Raw genomic sequence first — 23,462 nt, forward strand, 5'->3', positions numbered from 1 at the left:
TTTCTGTTCTGCTGAGCTTTCAGTGTGGCCTGATGAGGGGTTCGAGAAACCACACACACACACACACACACACAGGTGGTCATGATATGACAATACAGCTCTGATGAATGGCTTGCTATAATTACTATTATCTGATTAAACAGCCCTTCCCCTCTAAAATTAACAGATGTATGGGTAAAACGGTGTCAGTATCTATTCATTAAATTCATACAAGACCGCTTTTGTAATGAGAACAACCCCTGAGGTTTTTCTTATAGTATAAATTTACATTCTTGTAATACTGCATTTAAGAAGACATGTGTGAACATAATAAGTACCCGAGGGCCCCAAAAAAGCTTCAAATTTAGTTAAGTATCTTGAATGGTATAACAAAAGTTGTAATTATCATTTTTACAAGGTCTTGATTTTAGGGTTGGAAAACAGAAATTGTTACATGTGATGTAATGTGACTATTAAACATTACAGAAGATGACTATATTAAATAAATGTGACACGAACGAACATTTTGTTTTTCTGTATTATGTATTGCTTTACACAAACATGTGACACAACAAGACTTACAGTATACTCTTATAAAACTATTGTACTGTAAATTGAAAATACAATTAATTATTATTATTTAATTAATGATATTAATATCTTGATTTAAAACTGTAGAACTTCAAGCTTTTATTTAATTTTACTTTAACATATTATAAAATCCAAATGAAGACAGCATGTAAAGTAAAAATAAACTAAACATTGGCCCTGTTGCAATGTCGTTGAATAAAAATGATTACCTGTTGATGAGGTATGGCAATGTTTACTTTGTTGCTTTATAATGTTTTAATATTGTGATTTGTTATGGTGAAATAATGTTGGAAAAAATATATAAATAACAATTAAAAAAAAAAAAAAAAAAAAAAAAAAAATATATATATATATATATATATATATATATATATATATATATATATATATATATAAATAATGTATAAAAATAAAACAAAATATATAAAATAAAAATAGGTATACAAGTCAAAATAAAATAAATAAATAAAACAAAATTTGTGCTGATTGTACAACATTTCTATCTCTATTGAAGGTATCAATGTCAGTATAGTTAATAAAACACTATAGTATTTACTATAAATACAATCAAAGGAACAAATGACATTTTCAAATATAATAAAACAGAAAACAGTCAGTTTAAACTAATAATACTTTACTATTTTAATTAATTGATGATCAAACACAATCTATATACATAATAGACTTCTTTCAAAAACATGAATCTTTTGCATCTAAACTTTTACTGTACTTGCATTGTAAGCATTTTATGGTGTCATTCCAGCATTATATAATAATGAGTGGCATAAAAATAACAATAATATCTTTTACCGCAATATTTTAGTGCAATAGATTGTACAACATATAGATATCGTGATAGACCTATCTGTTATTGTATTTTCCTTTATTTTATTCATTCATATCATACTCTAAATAATTAAGTAGGGTTGTCCCGATCAGGTTTTTTTGCCCTCAAGTCAGAGTCCGAGTCATTTGATTTTAAGTATCTACCGGTACCGAAACAGGATCCGATACTTCTATATTACATAAAGGCTTAGTTGAGACATGGGAGATAAGGATGAACTCCATATGTCTGTGGTGAACGAAACATCTTATAACAGGACAAGTAATTTATCAGAAATCTTGTTATAAAGGGCTGGTGGTGAGAATAGTGGTGAGACGGCATTTTAAATCGAGGATCTACGTTTGTTTTTGAGGCGTCTTATTCGGTTTGTTGTGTTGAATGTAGCTTTTTCCTTTCCACCTCTTGCAATACCAAGTTTACATCTCACAACGTTGGCAATGGGATGTTGTCGTCATCAACTTAATAATACCTCCAGACCGCAAACATACTCACGCTTTCCACTTCAAGCTGCTTCCGTGTTCTACTTTGCCAGCATTTAACCAATAGCGTCTCTGCAACAAAGTGATGTCATGCCACACATGTTGCTGCTTCTGCGTGAAGTCAGAAAGTGTCACCACAGAACTAGGTGTTAAAAAAATAATGAGATATATTATTTTTCCCAGTGATGTGTTGCAGCTGGAAGGGCATCCGCTGAGTAAAACATATGCTGGGTAAGTGGGCAGTTCACTCCGCTGAACCTGTGGCAACCCCTGAATAATAAAGGAACTAAGCCGAAAAGAAAATGAATGAATGAATATATATATATTATATATTTTTTCATATATTGTAATCAAGTCCTGATCAGGAGGTAACATAAGATTCCAATCGAGTCTGAAACCATGTAATCGGATCTGGACATCCCTAAATAGGGGTAACAAATAATTTATTACTTTAGCTTTTTTTTATTAAAGAATAGATGCAACTTGAAGAAAAAAAAATTAAAAATTGCCATAAATGTGTGTGGCGACCTAAAATATTGCTTACAATCGTAATCCTTTAGTTTCTAGCAGAAATTTAGATAACGCACAATCTTTTTCTCAAAACCACTGGCAAAGTCAGATTTGGACTTGATTTGTGCAGCTTCATGTGCATTTGAATGGCAGGCGGAACATTTGAAAAGTAACTTCTGTGGTAATGAGATAACATATAGCTATAGAGAAATCTTTCCGACAACAGCAGTGAGGCAAATTTAAGCAGATTAACTGAAACAACACACCAAGACCCCATTATTCCAATAGCGTCAGCACACTTGGCTAAACAGAGGAGAGAGGGAGACGAGCGTGGAAATAATTGTCATCAAACTGTCAATTTCTATTTTCCTTCTATTGTGTTGGTTTATTAAAAGTCAGCATCTCGTGCCCATATTCAGCAGTGCTTCATCCGCAGCTGAACGCGCTTTAGCAGGGCCTGAAAGGTGATGTGGTCTCCCCCTCTAAGCGCAGAGGATGAAGTTACTGTAAAGTGGGCAGAAATTGACTGCAGTATGTGAAAATAGTCGCGAGTCGGCCTGTGAGCTTCTGCTCCTGGGCTCAGCTAATGGCCTGAATCTGCCTGCCAGCTACTAGCAGTCACACTGCATGTTTTACAAACACTATATTACTGCCTCGTGCAAACCGTTCACAAAATCTCAAGTGTCAACATACTGAGATTGCCTAATGCTCTGGTTAATTGGGTCAATGAAAACAAACAAAAAATAAAACAGTAAATGTCACAAATATTACATGTGCAAAAAAGTGTTTCAACAGATTGATGACTGCATTATTTACACTACTGCTTAAAAATTGGGGTTCTGTTAATACTTCTATTCAGCAATGATGAATTTAAATGCTCAAAATGCATTCAAATGCTCAATAATACATTAAAATAAATCACAAGTAATAGTAAAGACTTTTATTTTAATTCATATTATATCATATATAATTATATGGGGAGAAAGAGGGGAAGGATCAGCAAAGGACCTTGAGCTGGGAAACAAACTCAGGTCCCTTTAGTGCTATGTCGATGCACTAACCACAATTAGGTACTGGAATATTATAATATAACACATTAGTTTGAAAAAAATATATATACATAGTCAAGTTTTGCAAGATATTACGCAGCACAAATGTTTTCAACAATAATGATATACATGAACTAATACTTAAAAATCTAAATATTAGGAAACAATTAAAGTCTATTCAGACTTAGTTACTTAAAGAAATATGTTTTACTTAATGAACTTTTTTCCACAATAATGCCTCTAGTACATCATCTTATTATCTTTTGTGATAAGCCCGTTTTATTTTTGGTAAAAAAAAAAAAAGTTTTTTAAATTAAATAAAAAAAACTTGCTGGTTGAATAGAACTTTAATTAACTTTAACTTTAATCTATAACTTTAATTCAGAATTTGCAAGGTATGAATACTGTTGGGCTTGATTGTAAATACATGCAATGCTATGGATTATGATTCTTGAGCTTACATAAGGAAGGCGACACAGTGGCTCAGTGGTTAGCACTGTTGCCTCACAGCAAGAGGGTCGCTGGTTCGAGTCCCGGCTGGGTCAGTTGGCATTTCTGTGTGGAGTTTGAATGTTCTCCTTGTTTGCATGGGTTTTCATTGGGGTGCTTCGGTTTCTCCCACAGTTCAAAGACATGCGCTACAGGTGAATTAAATAAGCTAAATTGGCCATAGTGTATGTGTGTGAATGAGTGTGTATGGATGTTTTCCAATACTGGGTTGCAGCTAGAAGGGCATCCACTGTGTAAAACATATGCTGGATAAGTTTGAGGTTCATTTCGCTGTGGCGAACTCTGATGAATAAAGGAACTAACCTGAAGGAAAATGAAACAACACAGAAACGCCAACTGACCCAGCCGAGGCTAGAACTAGCGTCCTTCTTGCTGTGAGGTGGACATGCTACCCACTGTGTCACCGTGCAGCCCAACTGCAATAATACTTTACTATTTTAATCAATTTATGATCAAATACAGCATCTAAACATAATAGACTTCTTTCAAAAACATGAATCTTTCCTATCTAAACTTTCGAACAGTACTACATCTCTTTTTATTTCATTATCTATATTTTAATTAAAATACACTACCAGTCAAGAAGGATTTTTTTAATGTTTTAAAATAAGCTTCTCCTGCTCACCAATGCTGCATTTATTTAATCAAAATACAGTAAAAATTGTAAAATTGTCGAATGTTATTGCACTATTAAATAACTGTTCAAAAGTACTTTATAGTTTAATTTAATTATTTATTCCAGTGATTTTAAAGATGAATTTTCAGCTTCATTACTGCAGTCTTCAGAGTCACATAATCCTTTAGAAATCACTCTAATATTAATTATTATTATTATTATTATTATTATTATTATTATTATTAAATGGTAATAGTAATAAAAGCTGATATTTTGGGGCCACGTTAGCTGATTGCCCTTTAATTGCGATCTTTGGTGCGATCTTTCAACCTTTTAACTGGAGACACGCTGACATTTTAGCTTTTGCATCTATTCTTGCTAGGCGCAGAATACTGTTGTCTTAGACCTCCCCACAACCCCCCTCTATTTCGTTGTGGCTCAAAGATTTGGTCTTCTTTTTAAAATTGGAGAAAACTAAATCCAACATCAGAGGTTGAGGAGAACAGTTTTTTTGAAAAATTTATTGCATTCTTTAATGACGTAAAAACCTTAGATGTGGATTTATTATTATTATTTATTTTATTTAAAAACTAAATTCAGATGTTGACACTTTTATTTAGAGATTTTTTTTGTGGCTTGTTGTAAAATGCAATATCTGCAAGAATTAAAATGCCATGTCAAAAAAATATATAGTAATAAAAGCAATAATGACTGGAGTAATAATTTCATTTGAAACTACATTCAATAAGAAAGCAGTTATTTAAAATTTTTATAAATATTTTTACATTTTTTTTACGTTTAATGAACAGACTAATTTTCATGAAAAACATGAAGAAAAGAAAACCTTATCCCAATTTTGTGAACAAAAAGTTTCTGAAGGCAGTAAAAGCATAACACATTATAAAGTTCTAATTTATATAAACGAATAATAAGAAAAGAACCTGCAATAACACTACATAGTTTAGAATAAATTTATATTAAAAAGCACAAACAAGTGCTCTTGAGAAAGTAAAGAGTGTCAATCTATAAAAGAAAGCTTTTGATTAAATCTGTACATGTGGTCATTTGAACACTTTTATAACAGATGGAAAACTTGATGCATCTCATTTGACCAGTGATATGATCAAGGAAAATGCATGTTAATAGCAGGTTGAAATGGGGTTCTGGGTAAAGACAGGGACGATGGTGGAGGCTCCTGCATCATGAGTGAGCTCACCAGCATAGCACATCACATTAGTGTCTTAGAGCCATTCCATTTTGGCCTCCGATCCATCTGAGAAGACCAAATTACATTTGACAGGTGGTCCCCAGACAGTGCCACTTGACTTGCTGCGACAAATGTGCAATTTTTTCATCAGAAGCCACCTGCTTACAGGCCATCTCTCTGCTGGCAAAGTGAAGAGGGAGGGAGAGAGCGAGCAAGACATGGCGTGCATGTCTGGAACATTCAGCACCCAGACACACTTAAAAAGCCATTAATTTCTATGATAAAAAAATAAAATACAGAGAAGGAACGTTGCAATCATCGACACTCAATTTAGAGATGGAAGTTCTCACTCCAGAACTGACCAGAAAGATTTGATGATCTGATCTGTGGCTATGGAAAGCATGAGATTTCATCTTCATCTAATTGAAAACTTTTTGTTTACAGGTGTGTATGAGAGCTTTGTGAATGAATTATGTTGGTTGAGAACTAGTTTTAACCAACCCACATCTAAGAAATATAGTGTAAGGACATGTCTACACTTTATTTTAAAAGAAAGAGAAGGCAATTTCAGAAAGGCTAGCTAAAGGCTAGCAGGTGCTAAAGCTAAATATCTTGCCTGGATATTCACTGCCCAAAGCAGACCTTAGGCCAGTAGGGTTTTAACCAAACCTTGAGGTTTCGGGCTTAATAAGTATTTTTGGCTTTAATTGGGTTTTGTCACCACAATAACTTGTCAACCAGCTAAATTGCTCTGGGTTAGAAATCACAAACCCTAACTGGACCAATCAGCTGTGAGTATATGGATATTTTATCTGATGCAATTAAAGAACTTTCAGTCTTTTTTAAAACTCCAAATAAAGTCCTTTTACACAAACTATTGAGTCAAAATTGTATTTTGTAGGTAATCACTTATTTATATTATATTAATTACAATTATTACTACTTGTGCTAATATTCAAATAGTTTTGCATTGTCAACTGGCATCAATAATAACTGACATAATAATGTGCCTTTATATATTAAAGAACATTTATGTATGACTGTTTAAATTTAAAGCTTTTAAAATGACCGTCGTTTGAGCCGTTTACAAACTTACATCGTAAGTTAAAATCAGTGGATTGATTTACTCTGCTATAACGATATTTTCTTCAAGCTGATGTCTTAATAGGATTTTGCTGCATCTGCAGTGTTAATTACTGCCTTGTAAAGGCATTTAAATAAATTGTATTTCTTAAATAACATCACTTCATTTTTAAATCTCTCATATGATTGGCTGTTTAGCTGCACATCACTCTTTTAGCTGCATATGGTCAAGAGTTATTCACTAATGGTGTGGGTCAAATCTCAAGTTAACAGAGTGTGTTCTGAAACCACTTAATCAGGTTGGATTTGTTTATTTTGGTCAACCTGAAACTTATTCTGCAACCCAGTTTGTTCAACTCGTTTTTGTGCAGCAGGCCTCAGAGATCAGAAGTAACAAAACAAGGGAGAGATTACTTCATGTCCCATTCACCAGTGAGAAAACAGAGTTTTATTCTGAGGCACAAGCATTTTTTGATTACAAAGTATAGGCATAAATAGGATTTAACGTGTTTTAAGCTTGTTAACTCTCAACCACTTCCAGTTGATAAAAAAAAATAAAATAAAAAAACAGATTGCACTGCTTTCATAGTGTACATAATTATGTAGTCAAATGCGTTCAAAATAGCACCTACTCCCCACCTACACTCCAAATTTGACTTGTGCTGCTTGTTTAATCTACTTATTTAAAAATGAGCTGAAAGCACTCGATTCTTAAGTTTTTTTTAGGACATCTTAATTGTTTTATGCTCAATCCACTCAAATTAGTCATAATTATTAAGTTAACTTAATCGATTTGTGTTGGAACCCAGTATTATTTTACAGTGTAGTCTTAAAACAAAACTTCTCTGCATTCTATCAATGCACAAATTATAGAATAGAAAAATCACAACTACTAACCATAGCCTATTACACTCCTTTATTATCACCAATGTAATGAGGTTTTGTTCACTCAGCAATACTTCTATGCCACACTGAGTTCTCCTGCAAAAGTGATGTAGAGCAGGATGAAATAAGTGGGAAGAGTCTCGAATAAACCTGAGCACAAGTTGTCATAAGAGATAGATTTTAATGCACATACCAAAGCCATAATGTGGCTTGGCTGACCACTGAAAATGAATGTTACCACCTGGTGGAAAAATCCCTCAGATGACCATTACTTCTGTCTATTGTTCAGTTTTGGCTCCTTACACCAGATCTTGTTTCACTGGACGTGTACAGCTATTCCCATTTCTCTCATTCTGGCTTTCTGAAACTAAAATCAGTTGAGACAGGGTCACAGAGGTCTACATTCAATTCAATAGCACTTTCTGAGGATTAATCTTAAAGGATTTTGTTTCAGCCTCTCTCTGTTGTTCAGCTTCTTTTTGCCACCATTGTATTTCGTCCGTGTCTGGCACATGATTTTTTTCTTTTCTTTTGACCAACTAAACGCTTGTCAGATGGATTTTATGGCAGCGCTTTGGGTAATGACTCACTTTTGCTGATTATTATTTTGATCATTATGTATGTGCATCGCCCACATGCATACACAAGTAATAAGGTGGATCAGACAGGATATCTAAGATGGCAAATGTAATTTGAATACCTTCTAAAATTAGGGTATAATAATTTTATATTTCTACTTTAATTAGGCTGGTAATATTACTCTAATACTGAGCAGTTGGTGTTCTCAGAATTATGTAATTCTCTAATAATACCAAAATAAATCTGTGTAATTTGATTTAATCAATACAAAAAAAAAACACAGTATAATAAGCACCAGCCTTTTTGTGAAATGTCATATTAATATACTTGCAGTTTACTTTCCAAGAAATAATTTAGTTTCGAATTCTGTGCTGGCCACATAATACTGGCTTGTGGCTTTTAGTAGATTTCTGGCAGAATGTTCTTGCATTATTAAGACACTAGTCTTAATGTGTGTTTAGTTACAGGATTGCCAAGGGGTTAACCAGAGGTAACTATTCATGTTATTAAATTTGATGACAAAAAGTTTATTGCCTACTATTCTAAGTGTTTCCACTTCATGCTGCTGTACTCAGTTGGTACAAGTCTGAGCAGATTTCTAAATCACAGATTATAATTTTGAGGTCAAGGAAAAATGAAAGCTTTCTAAAGGTTGTAAAAATTGTTTAGTGTAATGGTAGTGAATTTACAAACAGTAATCTAAATCAAACTGATGCTTTCAGTCATCATACAGTCGACATTCTTCATTTTCTCATCAGTGACATGCCGTCTATAAAAAGTCTCTGGGTCATAGCATGTACAGATTTTGGACATCCTCTTGGACATTTTTACAGCTTCCAAAAGGTTTGCTGCATTTATCAAGTACTTATGTTTTAAGGTGGTTCATTATGATGCAATTTACTTCTTTTATGTGTGATTTGACTGGACAGGAAACACAGGACAGATTTTTCAACTTTAGCAATTCACCATGGACAAAAAAGAAATAAAGTAGACACTGCAGGTAGAAGGAAAACAGTGAAGTAAAAGTACCGATACTCCACTAAAAAACTGTACTCAAGGGAAAGTTAAAGTAAACATTTATAAAACTACTTAGCAAATTACAATTCCTGAGAAAAACTGCTCAATTACAGTCATTGGAGTATTTGTAATTTGTTACTTTACACTTCTGCAAACAAACTCTATTCAATTGGAAACATTTAATGTAAGTTGTTGTCTTTGTATTACATTTAAATATATTTACAATTATTACAAATAAATCAAATGGCTACAAAAAGTACATATACATGGAAGATGACATTTTAATTCCCTCTGATTAGTTTTCATCTTAAAAAAAATTAAGAGTTAAGAGTTAATTCTATTATATTGTCTATTATAGTGGTAACATTTCTTCAAAATAAAAAATAATTTTAAAAATGTATATTGAATTTGCTCCCTGTAAACTGCAACTGATTGGTCTAAACTAAAAAAGATTGAATTATCAAATACTAAACAGCCAAAAAAAATACCCTCATTCATGCCAACAACTGAAACAACCTTTGAACTTCTAAACACAATGCAACTACACAGGAAAATGGCGTGTTTCCTCGTGGCTTGCCAGCGGTAAAGGAAAAAGTGAAACCTAATAATGTGAGTGGAGGGATCACATTCTAACATCACAGTGAGCTTCTTGGCCACTAAAACCACAGTTCGACCTCTTCTCTGAAATGACCACTCACAGACGTGTGCCATGTTTATGAAGGAATGCCAACGAGATATAAAAAGCAGCCTTAGATATAATACAGCCTGTAAGATTTCCTGCAGCAGGTTGAGTGAGCTGATAAGAGCTGAATGTTGACGAAGTAAAACGGGTCGGCTGATCAGTCATCAGGTACTGTGGTGAACGGGGATTGCTAACAAAGCCAAAAAGCCAGAATTGGCAACTAAATCCTCAGCGGTGCTGAAAACAGGTCAGCTTGAACACAAGTGAGAAAGACATACTTTTTCACTGCACTTAAGCACTTAGCTTAGAACTAACAAAAACAGCTACTTAGCTTAAACAAACTTGACCACGATGAAAAAAGAAACATGAAGTAATATCCGTATGTTGCAACATCTTCCTTACTGACACACCCAAGACTGCTACGCTTAGCTTGCCACCAAAAATGACCACTATGTGCTGCTTACCAATCCAGAAAGTTGTGCCGAGATGTCAGTGTGCTGCTATATTCACCTTCGCTCTTACTCATTAGGAGACAGATGGCCACTAAGAGAGACTGCATCATCATGTTAAATATTCTGGATTAGTGTGGGATGTCTAAGCAACACAGAGAGTACAAGCTAGGAAAAACATTTCTCATTTTAGCAGAAAGCTCTCTGTGTGCCCACAGTCATATGGGAATTTGGACACCTGTGTCAATGATCAAGCGTTTTGCAACTCTGACTCAATTTCGAAATAAGACTTTACTGTTTCAAATGGTGTTACTAAAGCCTGCAGTTGGTGTATTTGGTTACTTAGAAGAACGACTGTATCATACATTTTAAATTAGCTGACTTGGAGAACATCGTTCAAATGTGTTTGTGTACATTTTTAGTTTAATTATAATTTAGCAAATTAAACATAGGAAATGCTTAAAAAGACAAAGGTTTCCATGACAAAATAATAAGTCGCTGATTGTACACCAAGGTTGCTATAATTTAAAGTTTTCTCAATTTATTTTCATTTTGATAGTATTTTAAATTAGCTGTAAATTTCTGATAATTTTTAGTATGCTTCATTAATGGTTTTAGTTTTGTTGCTCTTTAGTGAACATGTCTCTTTAGCTTTAATATATTTAGTTTCAGTTTTAGTTTGAATAGTTATTGTTTAGCAGAGTAAACTGAACACATCCAGTGTTGACCAGAGCAAAGTTTAAAGGGCACCTATTTTACCATTATTTTAAGATTAAGATAAGTATTTTGTGTCTCCAGAATGTGTCTGTAAAGCAAATGTGACAAAAAACATGCTAATGTCCACTGCAGTATCGATATCTGTTATGTTAATGTGCAAAATAAACCCGATTTAACGTCCACAATACAGGATTGAATAGTCTTCTTTTATAATTGTACTGACACGTGGCTGTGGTGATAAAGACGGTAAACATCGCTGTAATTCATTACAATAATGCACTGTTTTAAAAAAACGTTTTAAACTTGTGAAATTCATTCTTGATTACATTTGATGATGATTGATGATCACAGAGAGCTGAACAGGTCTTTTAATCCCAGTTGCTTTCTGCAATCCTGTCTTGTTTATATGATTATACGCAGTAGTACAGAGACATGTTAATACGCGGTTGTCAATTAATTCGGTGGGAGGGGAAACTGCACTCCTACGTCATGTTGTAGTGGGCCTCAAAATGGAAGGGATTTAGATCCTATATTGAAAAAAAGAGACTTATTGTTTTTCTATCACCTCAATAAAACTGGACACACTTTACCCACCCACAGCTCTGTCCAAACAGTTAAAAAAGATGATTTTATAGGTGCCTTTTAATGTTTCCCTAGCTTACATGAACCATAAACAAAACAATTGTTTGAAATGATACTGAACTGAAAACCATACAAATGCAGTTTAAATGAATAAAAGTAAAACTTTTGAAGAATTCAGACAAACCTTTTTATTTTAAAGATCACATGCAGTCAATCCTGAAAAAAGTCATATGCCAGGGCTATAAATAATTTCAGGCTTCATTGTATGTTGCTAAACATGCCTTATTTGCATGTTTTTTGTTTATACGGAAAATGTGTTTTTGTGCTTAACTGGTGTGTTTAGTTGTAAAACCATCATCACAGGTTTTTCACCAAACACATACATATGTTGTTATTTCAATGACAAATGACTTAAGGGCAGTATTACAAGGCGGGAGGGCATTCATGCAATACGTGCATGTGATTTCCTCTGTTTGTGCACAAACCTTCCCACATTCTCAAATTTGCACTACTCACATGTGAACTGTCTGCTCTCGCTCAGTGAGATGAGGCGCACTCACAATTTGTCGTGTGTTCTCTCATCCTCTTGAGCATTTGCTCTCAAGATCCTCCTGTTACATTATTTATCCCAAAGAATGTTGATATAATTTATATATTGGTACACTAGTCATTGAAATAACGCCATAACCACAGGTCAGATATTCTGGAACAAAACGAGTGCTTCATTCATTCATTCATTTTCTTGTCGGCTTAGTCCCTTTATTAATCTGGGGTCGCCACAGTGGAATGAACCGCCAACTTATCTAGCAAGTTTTTACGTAGCGGATACCCTTCCAGCCACAACCCATCTCTGGGAAACATCCACACACACACACTCATATACTATGGACAATTTAGCCTACCCAATTCACCTGTACCACATGTCTTTGGACTGTGGGGGAAACCGGAGAACCCGGAGAAAACCCACGCGAACGCAGGGAGAACATGCAAACTCCACACAGAAACGTCAATTAAGCAGAGGCTGGAACCAGCGACCTTCTTTCTGTGAGGTGACAGCACTACCTACTGTGCCACTGCTTCATCAAAACGAGTGCTTATTAATTCTAAAAACGATTATTTTTGCCAATTATTATTTCAGTTCATTTTCATTAACGGTTACTAGTTTTTTTTATTTTTGTTCTCCATTTATTGTTCAGTTTTAAATGTATTTTAGTTAACAAAAATGTTTTTTTTTACCAATACTTTTAGTCTTTTATTTACTACAAATAACCTTGCTGTACACAATGCTGCTTAAATGTTTTGATTATGTGAGAAGACTGTAGAGCAATGCAACACATAAAACTAACACAGCTAAACTAGGCTACCGTTAATAATAGTTCAGTGTTGTTATGCAAAGTATCCAACTGCACTATTCAGTAAACCAATCTGAAAACAAAACAAAAAGCTTCTACAGAGCCATGCTATAAACAATCGTTCATTTAAAATAAGACTCGTTATGGTCAGAAAACATTTATCCAAATAGATCTGAACAGGCTGGTTGAGTGCAAAAAAAAAAAACTAAACAATCACAAAAGTGTAAACCTGCAAACAGTCACTAAAAATGTATAATTTGATTAATGAAAAGGAAATGGATCATTTCTCAGGCTACAAACTCAAGCATTATAGAATGTAGTTCCTATTTTAGCATAATTTTAGGTCTAGATAATCTTCATATATTCTTCAGAAAAAGAAAAAAAAAAAATCAATAAAGAGCGCAATCATGACTCTGATAAGTCTGTGCTGAAAATACAGTCCACCATGTGCTTTACTAGAAGAAACAGCAATGTGTCAATGTGGAGGCGTAAGTTAGAGATGAGCTCTTTATTTTAGAGTTGGAAGTGAAATGCATACTGCAGAAAAGTGAAGGTCAGCACACTTACATCACAGTCTCATATTCTGTACTGTCTTTGTCATCCTTCTTGTCTGGCACCTCAATTGGAGACTGGTGCTTCTGAACTATCCTCATGCCTCCTGCTTTCACTGCCAAAAAACAACAACAAAAACAACAGTTTATCTTCTGACACTGGTGGTAAATGAGATTGCTTTCATTATATACTGACATATAAATCACAAGCGGCCGTTTAGTGCGCAATCTTATGCTATCTTTTGTCCCTTGGCCTACTTTTAGGGAGATTACACACAGGTCGTTATCTGATTTCTTGTGAACTTTACACTGCACTGACATATGCTGACAAAGTGAAATACAACATGAAGAACAAAATAAGTGGATAAAAAAAATATATAGCGTGTCACATAATCTTCAACATATATTGTCTGCTGGAAACAAATGACTAGTGCAACATGCAACATTTTCCATTAGTTGAATCCTGCTCAAGTAGGGACATTCCCTTTGCCTTTCACATCCCTCGTGAATGTGTACACAACAAAATCCAGTCAACAACTTTTATTATATGCATTTTTCTTGACACGTTAGCCACAAAATCAGTGGCTTTATTCTATTTTTGTTAAATGTAATTGTTGGAGAACCTCAATCCATGTTTCCAAACTTTACTTTACTCTTAACTTTTAATTCTTCCATCCACAGTGTTTTTCAGCCAATGACAAACTTCAATTAAAGATTAATGTGACTATTTTCATTTACATAAGGTTTCTTTTACAGCCTCGATGCTGTAATGCAATTAAAATACATTCAGTTAAACAGACTTAAGCATTCATTTAGTTGTTCAAGCGTAAAACAAGAAAGACGGTGTAACTGCTAGCGCCGTCAGGATCAGCAGGTGAGCACAGAAACTCCATTGAATATACTAGGGGTAAAATAAAAGTTCATATTTAAAAGACATGGTGGGGGAAAGGGAATTTAATGCAGTGCTTCTTGTCCCGTCTCAGACCCATTTTATATCATATTGCTCTCTCAGGCAGTGAAGATAATTGATTTTTAAAGGAATCAGACCTTAAACGTGGCATTTTTTTCATGGAAAGACTGTTCACCGGAAGCGCTGAGGTTGGCTGGACAAAATTAAAAGTCTGTGTGCATATACCCCAGTGGAAATGATGCACATTTAAACAAAATTTATAAACATACAGGACTGCATACCATACATAAAAATTATATGTTTATGTGATAATACTTTGCCAGTACATATTTGCCCACAGCAAAAATAAAAAAGCTAAAAAATTCCATAACACTTCAGTGTTTGCATCAAATTAAACTAACAAAGGTGATTGTATGCACACAGAGTTCATACTAAATGCAAGTGCCTGCTCTAAAATTAAAAAAAACGTGTAATTATTTTTTATTATCATTCAGATCAACATTTACATTTATTTGAAAAATTAATGAAGATACTGACATGAACTTATTAAGATACATTTAAGATATAGGAATCACTATAAGCTTATATTATATTTGAAATGATTTAAACATTTTGATGACAAATCTGCTAAATTTATTATTAAATGACTATATTAGTACTTTATTAGTGATTAGTACTTGGGTAATATCATTAAAGCTCTGCGTAGACAACATATACAATTATTTTAATCACTTTGAACAGTGTTTTATGAAAATTCAAAGGGGTTTCTTTAAAATGATACCAGACTTTTGCATTTATACCTCTGCATGTGGATTTGGGAAGCTTTTAAATTTGGGTAGGCAAAATCCTGGCGAAAACCACAAAATAGCACTTGACTTTAAGAGGTTTTAATATGATTAATAACCAATTATAATTAAAAGAATTAGTAATTCAGCAATTGGGGCTGCACAATTATCTTTTTTAAAAGTCATTTAATAATTTTCGTTATAAATTTGCCTGACAATTTTGACATTGTTATTTTAAATGACCTTTTAGTTGGCATCTTCTATAAATCTTGGTAAACAATTATAATTGTTACTCTTTGCTCATTAAAACCCAGAAAACTAAATATATACATATACAAAAGACACTGGAATAATTCAAAATAAAAGTACTTCCTTAATTTTAAATTAGTATTCGTTTTGAAATCTTGAAAACAACATTAGCACTATTTATTTGACTGTGAACAATGTTGTACTTTCATAGTCATTGGCTGCTAATATGATTTCATTTTAGAGTTAAGCAAAGAATATCTTCCTGAAATTATAATATCAAAGAGCACGTCAGAATGTGTGAATATAACACCAACTTTACCTCAATCTCTTTCCAGAGTAAAAACTGCATTAAAAACATTTGGAATGCGTCTTCATAACCCTGAGCACGAGACTAAATAACCCCTTAACCATGTGACTTTTGCCCAGCAAATGTCTCATAATAATTTGCTTACATACAAGCATATATGGCACAATACACGTTAATAACAAATTTTAAACAATGCATACAATCTGTACAAATTTTATTTTTTAAAAGTAATATTTTCCGAATCAAAAAGGTGCCATTTAGTGTAATGATTGACTAACGTTAGGCTTTCCTACAGAAAACAACAACAGAAGCAGCAGATGCAGTAGCTCATGGGCATTACCAGCAGGAAGGTGACCAGCTCTGGTCTCGGTTTTCTCTTTGGGCGGCGATGACATGGCTGCTGTCAAGCGCTTCTTCCAAAGAGTCGCGTCGTTGTCTTCTAAATAAAAAAACAATCCTTCAGTTTCCTGGCAGAAAAATAACGCAGACTACCGTCGACTTCGTCAACGTGGCTTTTTCCTGCCCATTGTTTGGCAACGGTGCGTGATGACGCTAGGATTCGACTGCAGCCAATAAGAGCGTGTGTCCAGGAAGGATGTTCCTCCTCCTTCCTATGGGAAGTCAAATGGAACACACAAGGAGAAAGAAATAATAAAAAGCCTGCCTGCGTTTCTTCGAAAGAAAAGATTGCCTAATAAATTATGAACAGCTGATGGAGAAAGCTAAGTATTTCGAAAGATATCCAGATACTATTGTTACTCTTTTGTTCATTTAAAAGTTGAAATGACAAAAAGTGAAATAAAGCTGTTAAATTGTTAGTAGTGAATCACCCCTAAAGAAAGAAAGAAAGTACTTTTAACGTTTAATATTTTCAATTTGTCATGCAAAATATTACTAGCATTGAAGAATGTCAATGCTCTCTTGGTTAAAAGTCAAAAAGGCTAAAAATGTCAGTTAAAAAAAGTTGTTTCCAGTTTTTTTTCCTATGTCGAACACAAAAAAAAATTTTTAGAAATACTGGTACCCAAAAGCCTCCATGGTTTGGGAAAATATAGAAGTCAGTGGTTGCCATTTAACTACCATTTTTCAAAATATCATCTTTTGTGTTCAATAGAAGAAACTCAAACAGGTATTAACAAATGAAGGGTGAGTAAATTATGGCAGAATTTTCATTTTTGGGTGAATGTCCCTTTAAATCACATCTGACAGCTTCACCTAGTGATTTTCTTTATCAATAGGAATCTTTAGTGTCCTTCATTAAAAATCAATATAGTTAAAATTCAATTACTTGTTTATATTTGTTTAAGTAAATCAACAGCTCATTTTATTGACAAAGTGTGACCCTGTGTTTGTTAACGAGGGCACTACCTTTGACCCAATCTAAAAATCAATTTAGTGTTACACCTCAAAATCCTGCGTTTTCAAATGAGATTAGCAGATGTTTCAGAATAATGACATATTGTGTTAGGACAGTGCATGTAGAGATATTTGGTTAAATTTAATGGATGGATTGCATTAAATCCATTTGCAAATCACTACACATGCTAGACAATTTGTGGTGGTACTAAAACATACTGTTCTCATCAAAAAGACTTCAAAAGCAGGATATTCTGAAGAAAAAAATATTAATTGTAAAAGTCAGTGATAATATTTACACATTGTGGTAGATAAAATCATGCCAGTCTTGCACAAGCACGTGTCACAACATGATGCTTACCCAGTAAACGTTTAGAAACTCAGAAATGAGGTAACCCTCACATATTTAATATTATTTATGTCATTTACTCTACCTCCATTTGTTTCAAACCTGAGATTTTGAAAAATGTTGGAAAGCAGCAGCCACTACTATGGATTCATGTCAATGGCTGCTGGTTTTCAATATTCTTCTTAACATCTTGTTTTGTGTAAAGAAAAATTAAACATTCATAAAAGTGTAGAACCACTTAAGTGTAGGTAAATGGTAAGGAATATATATATATATATATATATATATATATATATATATATATATATATATATATATATATATATATATATATATTATGTAAACTATCTCTTTAAGGGCCAAGGTTTGGCATGATGCTTTTTAAATCAGATGCTGCAACAGAAATTCTTAGCATGGTTTCTGTCAGTAAATGAAGTCCTGTTTTTTCACAAAGTTCATCCATTTTTCTTAAAAAAGAAATCAGATGTGTGTCCTATTGCACTCTCAGTGCTGTTGAATTGTTTTGATGAATTTACTCTGAGGTGAATCATGACCACTAGAGGGGAGACTAATACTTTAATAAATGACAGGAGTCTTCATTTTGAAAAAGCCATTCAGCGGCATGGAATGGCACTTTTTAGCAGGCCAATAAAATAAAATAAAAATTATAAACATAATTGTATTAATAATAATCATAAACAAATAATAAATGCAAGAACAATCATAAATATAATTGTATTAATAATAATAATAATAATAATATTTTTCAAATGTTGCTTAACAGAGTTCAACACATTTTAAACATACTGATTTTAATAACTAATTTCTTATAAATAATTCCTTTTGACTTTGGAATGGTGACAGTGCAAAATATTTTTCTTGCATTTATATCTTATTTTGCAAGATACTAGTATTCAGATTACAGTCTTATTTAAACAGGAAGGTATTAGGTGAACTAAACAAGTTAATTAGTCAAGTTATTGGATAACAGTAGTTTGTTCTGTAGACAAATGAATTAAAAACGTGAAAACTGCTTTTAATCTAGCCAAATTAAAAGAAATAAGACTTTCTCCAGATGAAAACAAGATTTATAGAAAAAACTGTGAAAATGTCCTTGGTCTGTCAAACATCAATTGGAAAATATTTGAAAAAGAATAAGGAGGAACAATAATTTTGACAATTAAAGTAGATATAAAATCCATAGGTTGATGAGCAGCAGTTTTCAAAGAAACCAGTGCTGATAATGTGTGACCGTGTCAATAATCTTTGTGATGTTCACAGTGGGCTTCATGTGCATCATGGTAAAACGGATTATGTAAACATTAGCTTGCATGCTCTAATAATCAGACCTTTAATGATTATGCCTACTTTACATTTCAAACCTCCCCCCACTTCTACAATTTCACATATTATCAGGACAACTATGTCCATTTTATCACCCTTTTCTAATTACAATAATGACTTTGGTAAGTCCTTCATTAGGCTGTTTAAATGATTCTCATTAATGAAATAAAATTAATATTTAGCATTTTTATGTATAAAACAGAGCATTTGTAATTTATTAATTCATTCACTAATTTTTTTTTGGGTTAGTCCCTCTATTAATCTGGAGTCACCACAGCAGAATGAACCACCAACTGACCCAGCTGAGGCTCGAGCCAGTGACCTTCTTGCTGTGAGGTGATTGTTTTACCCACTGTACCGCCATGCAGCCACGACTTATTGATGTAAAATAAAATAAAACAGTTTAACATAGTATATAATAAATTATTTAATTTATACATTACCATTTTTTGTGCAGGGGCGGCGCGGTGGGTAATGCTGTCACCTCACAGCAAGAGGGTTGCTGGTTCAAACCACGGCTGGGTCAGTTGGTATTTCTGTGTGGAGTTTGCATGTTCTCCCACTGTTTGCATGGATTTCCTCTGGGTGTTCCGGTTTCCCCCACAGTCCAAAGACATTCGCTATAGGTGAATTGGATAAGCTAAATTAGCAGTAGTGTATGTGTGTGAATGAGTGTGTGGGTGTTTCCCAGTGATGGGTTGCAGCTGGAAGGGCATCCGCTGCGTAAAACATATGCTGGAGAAGTTGGTGGTTCATTCTGCTGTGGTTACCCTTGATTAATAAAGGGACTAAGCTGAAAATTAATGAATGAAGGATTTTTTGTGCATTTGAATACATTCATTTATTCATTCAGCTCAGTCTCTTATTTATCAGGGGTCGCCAAAGCAGAATGAACTATTCCAGCATATATCATAAGGACATCCACTACATAAAACGTAGTGGATGTCCTTCCAGCTGTAACCCAGTCCTGGAAAACACCCATACACTCACAATTCCAATTCACCTATAGCGCATGTCAGAACCGGAGCACCACGTGAACATGGGGAGAACATGCAAACTCCACACTGAAATGCTAACTGACCCACCCAGGGCTCGAACCAGTGACCTTCTTGCAGTGAGGCAACAGTGCTAAGCACTGAGCCATCGTGCCGCACCCTTAAATAAATACAAATATTATAAATGTAGCTTTACTGTAGCTTTTGTTAAACGACTTTTACTTTTTTCAACATAACATTTTCAATTTTGAGACTTTTTATCCAGTAATTATTTGTGGAGAAAGAAAAACCTAATTAAAATAATTATGCCTCATGTGTTATAATATATAATTCCAACACAAGAAAGTTACACAAGCTACAGAATTGTTTAAATATGACTTAAATTGACATAAAGGTTTGTCATTCATATGCTTATTGTCAGACTGCACAGGGAAGATAAATATTGGATTTAAGTATTATTTGGTGTGTTTATGCACAAGATGAACAGAGCATCATAAATTATTATTTAATGTTTTGGTATGTTGATATTTACAGGAGTTTCTTTTGATGGTTTTGTAGAGTAACTATTGTGGTAGAGCATGTGGTTAGGTTGAGAATGCAGGGCTGCAAAACTTTAAGACTACACATTTAAAAAATCTGAAATAATATGACGTTTATGTAAATAAACTGTATATAATTAACATGACTGAGGCAGAGTTAACTTAAAATTGTACTAAATTCAACAATAGTATCTGGATGCAGCCTTGATGCAAGCTGTGATTGCATATATCAGATATGCTATGTTAGACACAATGAACTCAATGAAGCTAGTGAAATCCCTGTGAGGGGTAGGGTTAAGGTGTGTGTGGGCATTAAAATGCATTGCATGCAGATTAGAATGCCCTGCACCAGATCCACAGCCAGACCCCTCACACATTAAAAGCTAGTTTACGTATAAAGGTCCCCTGAAGTGTCTTGAAACATTAATTGTTTTGGCATAATTTGAAACAGGATGACAAGAGCGGGACAAGTTGACTAGCTCCTCCTCTTTTAAAAGCAGCCAATACCATTTCCTTTGTATCATAGAGCCTTTGAGGCTTGCAAAGATGCACATGACAACTTATTATGATGGAAAGTATATCTACACAGACTAAAAAGTTTATCGCCTACATAGTATATTCTATACAGTGTAAATACATACTACTAAGAGAGCTTTTGAGGTTATTTAAAGTGTTAAGCGTGATACTTCAGATTATAGAGCATTTGATTGGACAGAAAATCAAAAATTAAAATCACAGAAAGAGTGTACGTTTTACATATATTTTCTTGATGTGCCACAGCCATGTCACCCTGCAGCCCAAGACCTGTTACTCACTGAAGCTAAACAGAGCTGAGCCTAGTCAGTGCCTGGATGGGAGGCCACATGGGAAAACTAGGTTGCTGTTGGCAGTGGTGCTAGAGTGGCCAGCAGGGGGCGCTCAACCTGTGGTCTGTGTGAGTCCTAATGCCCCAGTATAGTGAAGGGGACACTATACTGTCAGTGAGCGCTGTCTTTCTGATGAGACATTAAACATTAAATATATGTAAAACGTACACTCTTTCTGTGATTTTGATGACATCACTCTGCACTTTAGTTACTCATCAGATTTTCTGTCCAATCAAATGCTCTATAATCTGAAGTATCACGCTTAACACTTTAAATAACCTCAAAAGCTCTATTAGTAGTATGTATTTATACTGTATAGTATATACAATGTAGGCGATAAACTTTTTAGTCTGTGTAGATTGTCAGTGTAGAGTCAGGTCCTGACTCTCTGTGGTCATTAAAACTTATTGTAAAGAGTAGGGGTGTATCCCCGGTGTCCTGGCCAAATTCCCCCGTTCAGCCCTTACTCATCATGCCCTCACAAGCATCCCCATCCACTGAATTGGCTCTATTACTGTCTCTCTACTCCACAAATGGGTGCTGTTTGGTGAGCGAACTGGCGCCTTTGTCCTGTGGCTGCCGTCATATCAACCTAGTGGAGGCTGCACTGGTGGTGGTGTGGAGAGACCCTTCTGATGATTGTGAAGCGCTTTGGGTGTATGGTCATACATGATAAATGCGCTATATAAATACACATTACATTACATGTGAATGTTGCCATTGTTTTGGAGCACACTAGCTTATAAATAAGCATTTGGCTCACAAATTCATAAAAGCCAACAAATGTCAGGTTTGATTTCATGGGGATTTTAAATATTAATATGTTTCAGTGAAATGTTATTATAGGTTTTATAATATCGGCTCTTCATATTTTCCTCTACATGAAAATTAAACCATTGGTGGTTTTGGAGGGAAAAATACGAATGTAATCAGGTCTGGCACAAATGCGTAGAGTCTGACATTCACAGATGCCTATTAAACTAACAAGCAGTTCAGTCCAAAATGAATCCTGGCGAAAGTTAATTTTCTCTTCATGAATAATTTCATCTGCAGTGCAATGATGATTCTTTTGTTTAACTTTTGTCTACACCGAAATTGATTCTGCACCAAATCTGCATTTTGAAGCTCTAATTCATGTATATGTCAACAGTACGAAAGAGAGATGACTTTCCAGTTCTTTGCTCTGGCGTAAAATGAATCACATTGTTGAATTGAAGACCTATTTTCATGCCACATTAGATTATAATCCCACAGTGTGAGGCGGCACACGCTGAAAATGAAACTTTGCTTCGTATTGAACACTTAATCATGGCAAGGGTTGGGGGAACTAGAGCTATTCTGCACAACCTCTGAATTTAATTTTACAACTTCACAGAGCCGAAGGGGAAAGACAGCCAGTGTCTGCCATTGAAATATTTCAACCCGTGAGTCAGAAACATTTACAGCCTGCTATAACTGAGACTTGTACTCTGCAATTGTCAACATTCAGACTGTATATTCAAGAATTCAAGGCTCCAAACTGCTGTTAGTGACTTAGAATATCAAAACCAGTGCGGAAATGGACTCAAAGATGAGGAGATTTTGGTTAATGATTTGCAAGTGCTTGTTCAGGAGGATCCTGAAAATAAAATATATATTGCAATATACAAAATTATAAACTTCTGCCATTAGACTACGCTATTCAAATGTCTAGGACCATTTAATCTTTCAAATAAAAAAAATATATATAATAAACCGAGGTTCTGGCAAGCCAAAGACAAGGAAAAAAGATGGAGCTACAAGGCCTGGGTAATCATCAACAAGCAAAATACTGCATTCTGACAGCGAAATACTCCTGTACGGCAGGATATGTGAACTTACTCATAGAGGTAAAAGTTGGTTTTATATTTGCACATTTGGACTTTCTGCATAATCATATATTTTCATAAAAGTATTATTTGCAAAATCTAAATAGCGAACTCATATAGGCAGTCAATGACTATCAAAATACAACCTTGTTCACAGTCAAATAAACAGTGTTAAAGTTTTTTTTTGAAGTCACAATTGCAGGTTATATCCGACCGAATAATCAAAGTGCCGT

At 34.2% G+C, this 23,462-nt stretch overlaps 1 protein-coding gene across 1 annotated transcript in view; it reads right to left on the reverse strand.

The window, feature by feature from the left end:
* Positions 1 to 16,451, reverse strand: part of dap (death-associated protein) — a 32,337-nt gene extending 15,886 nt beyond the window's left edge. The window contains 2 exon segments of the mRNA NM_131572.2: positions 13,699 to 13,798; positions 16,274 to 16,451. Coding sequence (NP_571647.1) covers positions 13,699 to 13,798; positions 16,274 to 16,328 — 155 coding nt within the window. The 5' untranslated portion in view covers positions 16,329 to 16,451.
* Positions 16,452 to 23,462: the final 7,011 nt, after the last annotated feature.

Source organism: Danio rerio, chromosome 24 (assembly GCF_049306965.1).
Source record: "Danio rerio strain Tuebingen ecotype United States chromosome 24, GRCz12tu, whole genome shotgun sequence".
Taxonomy (NCBI): Eukaryota; Metazoa; Chordata; class Actinopteri; order Cypriniformes; family Danionidae; genus Danio; species Danio rerio.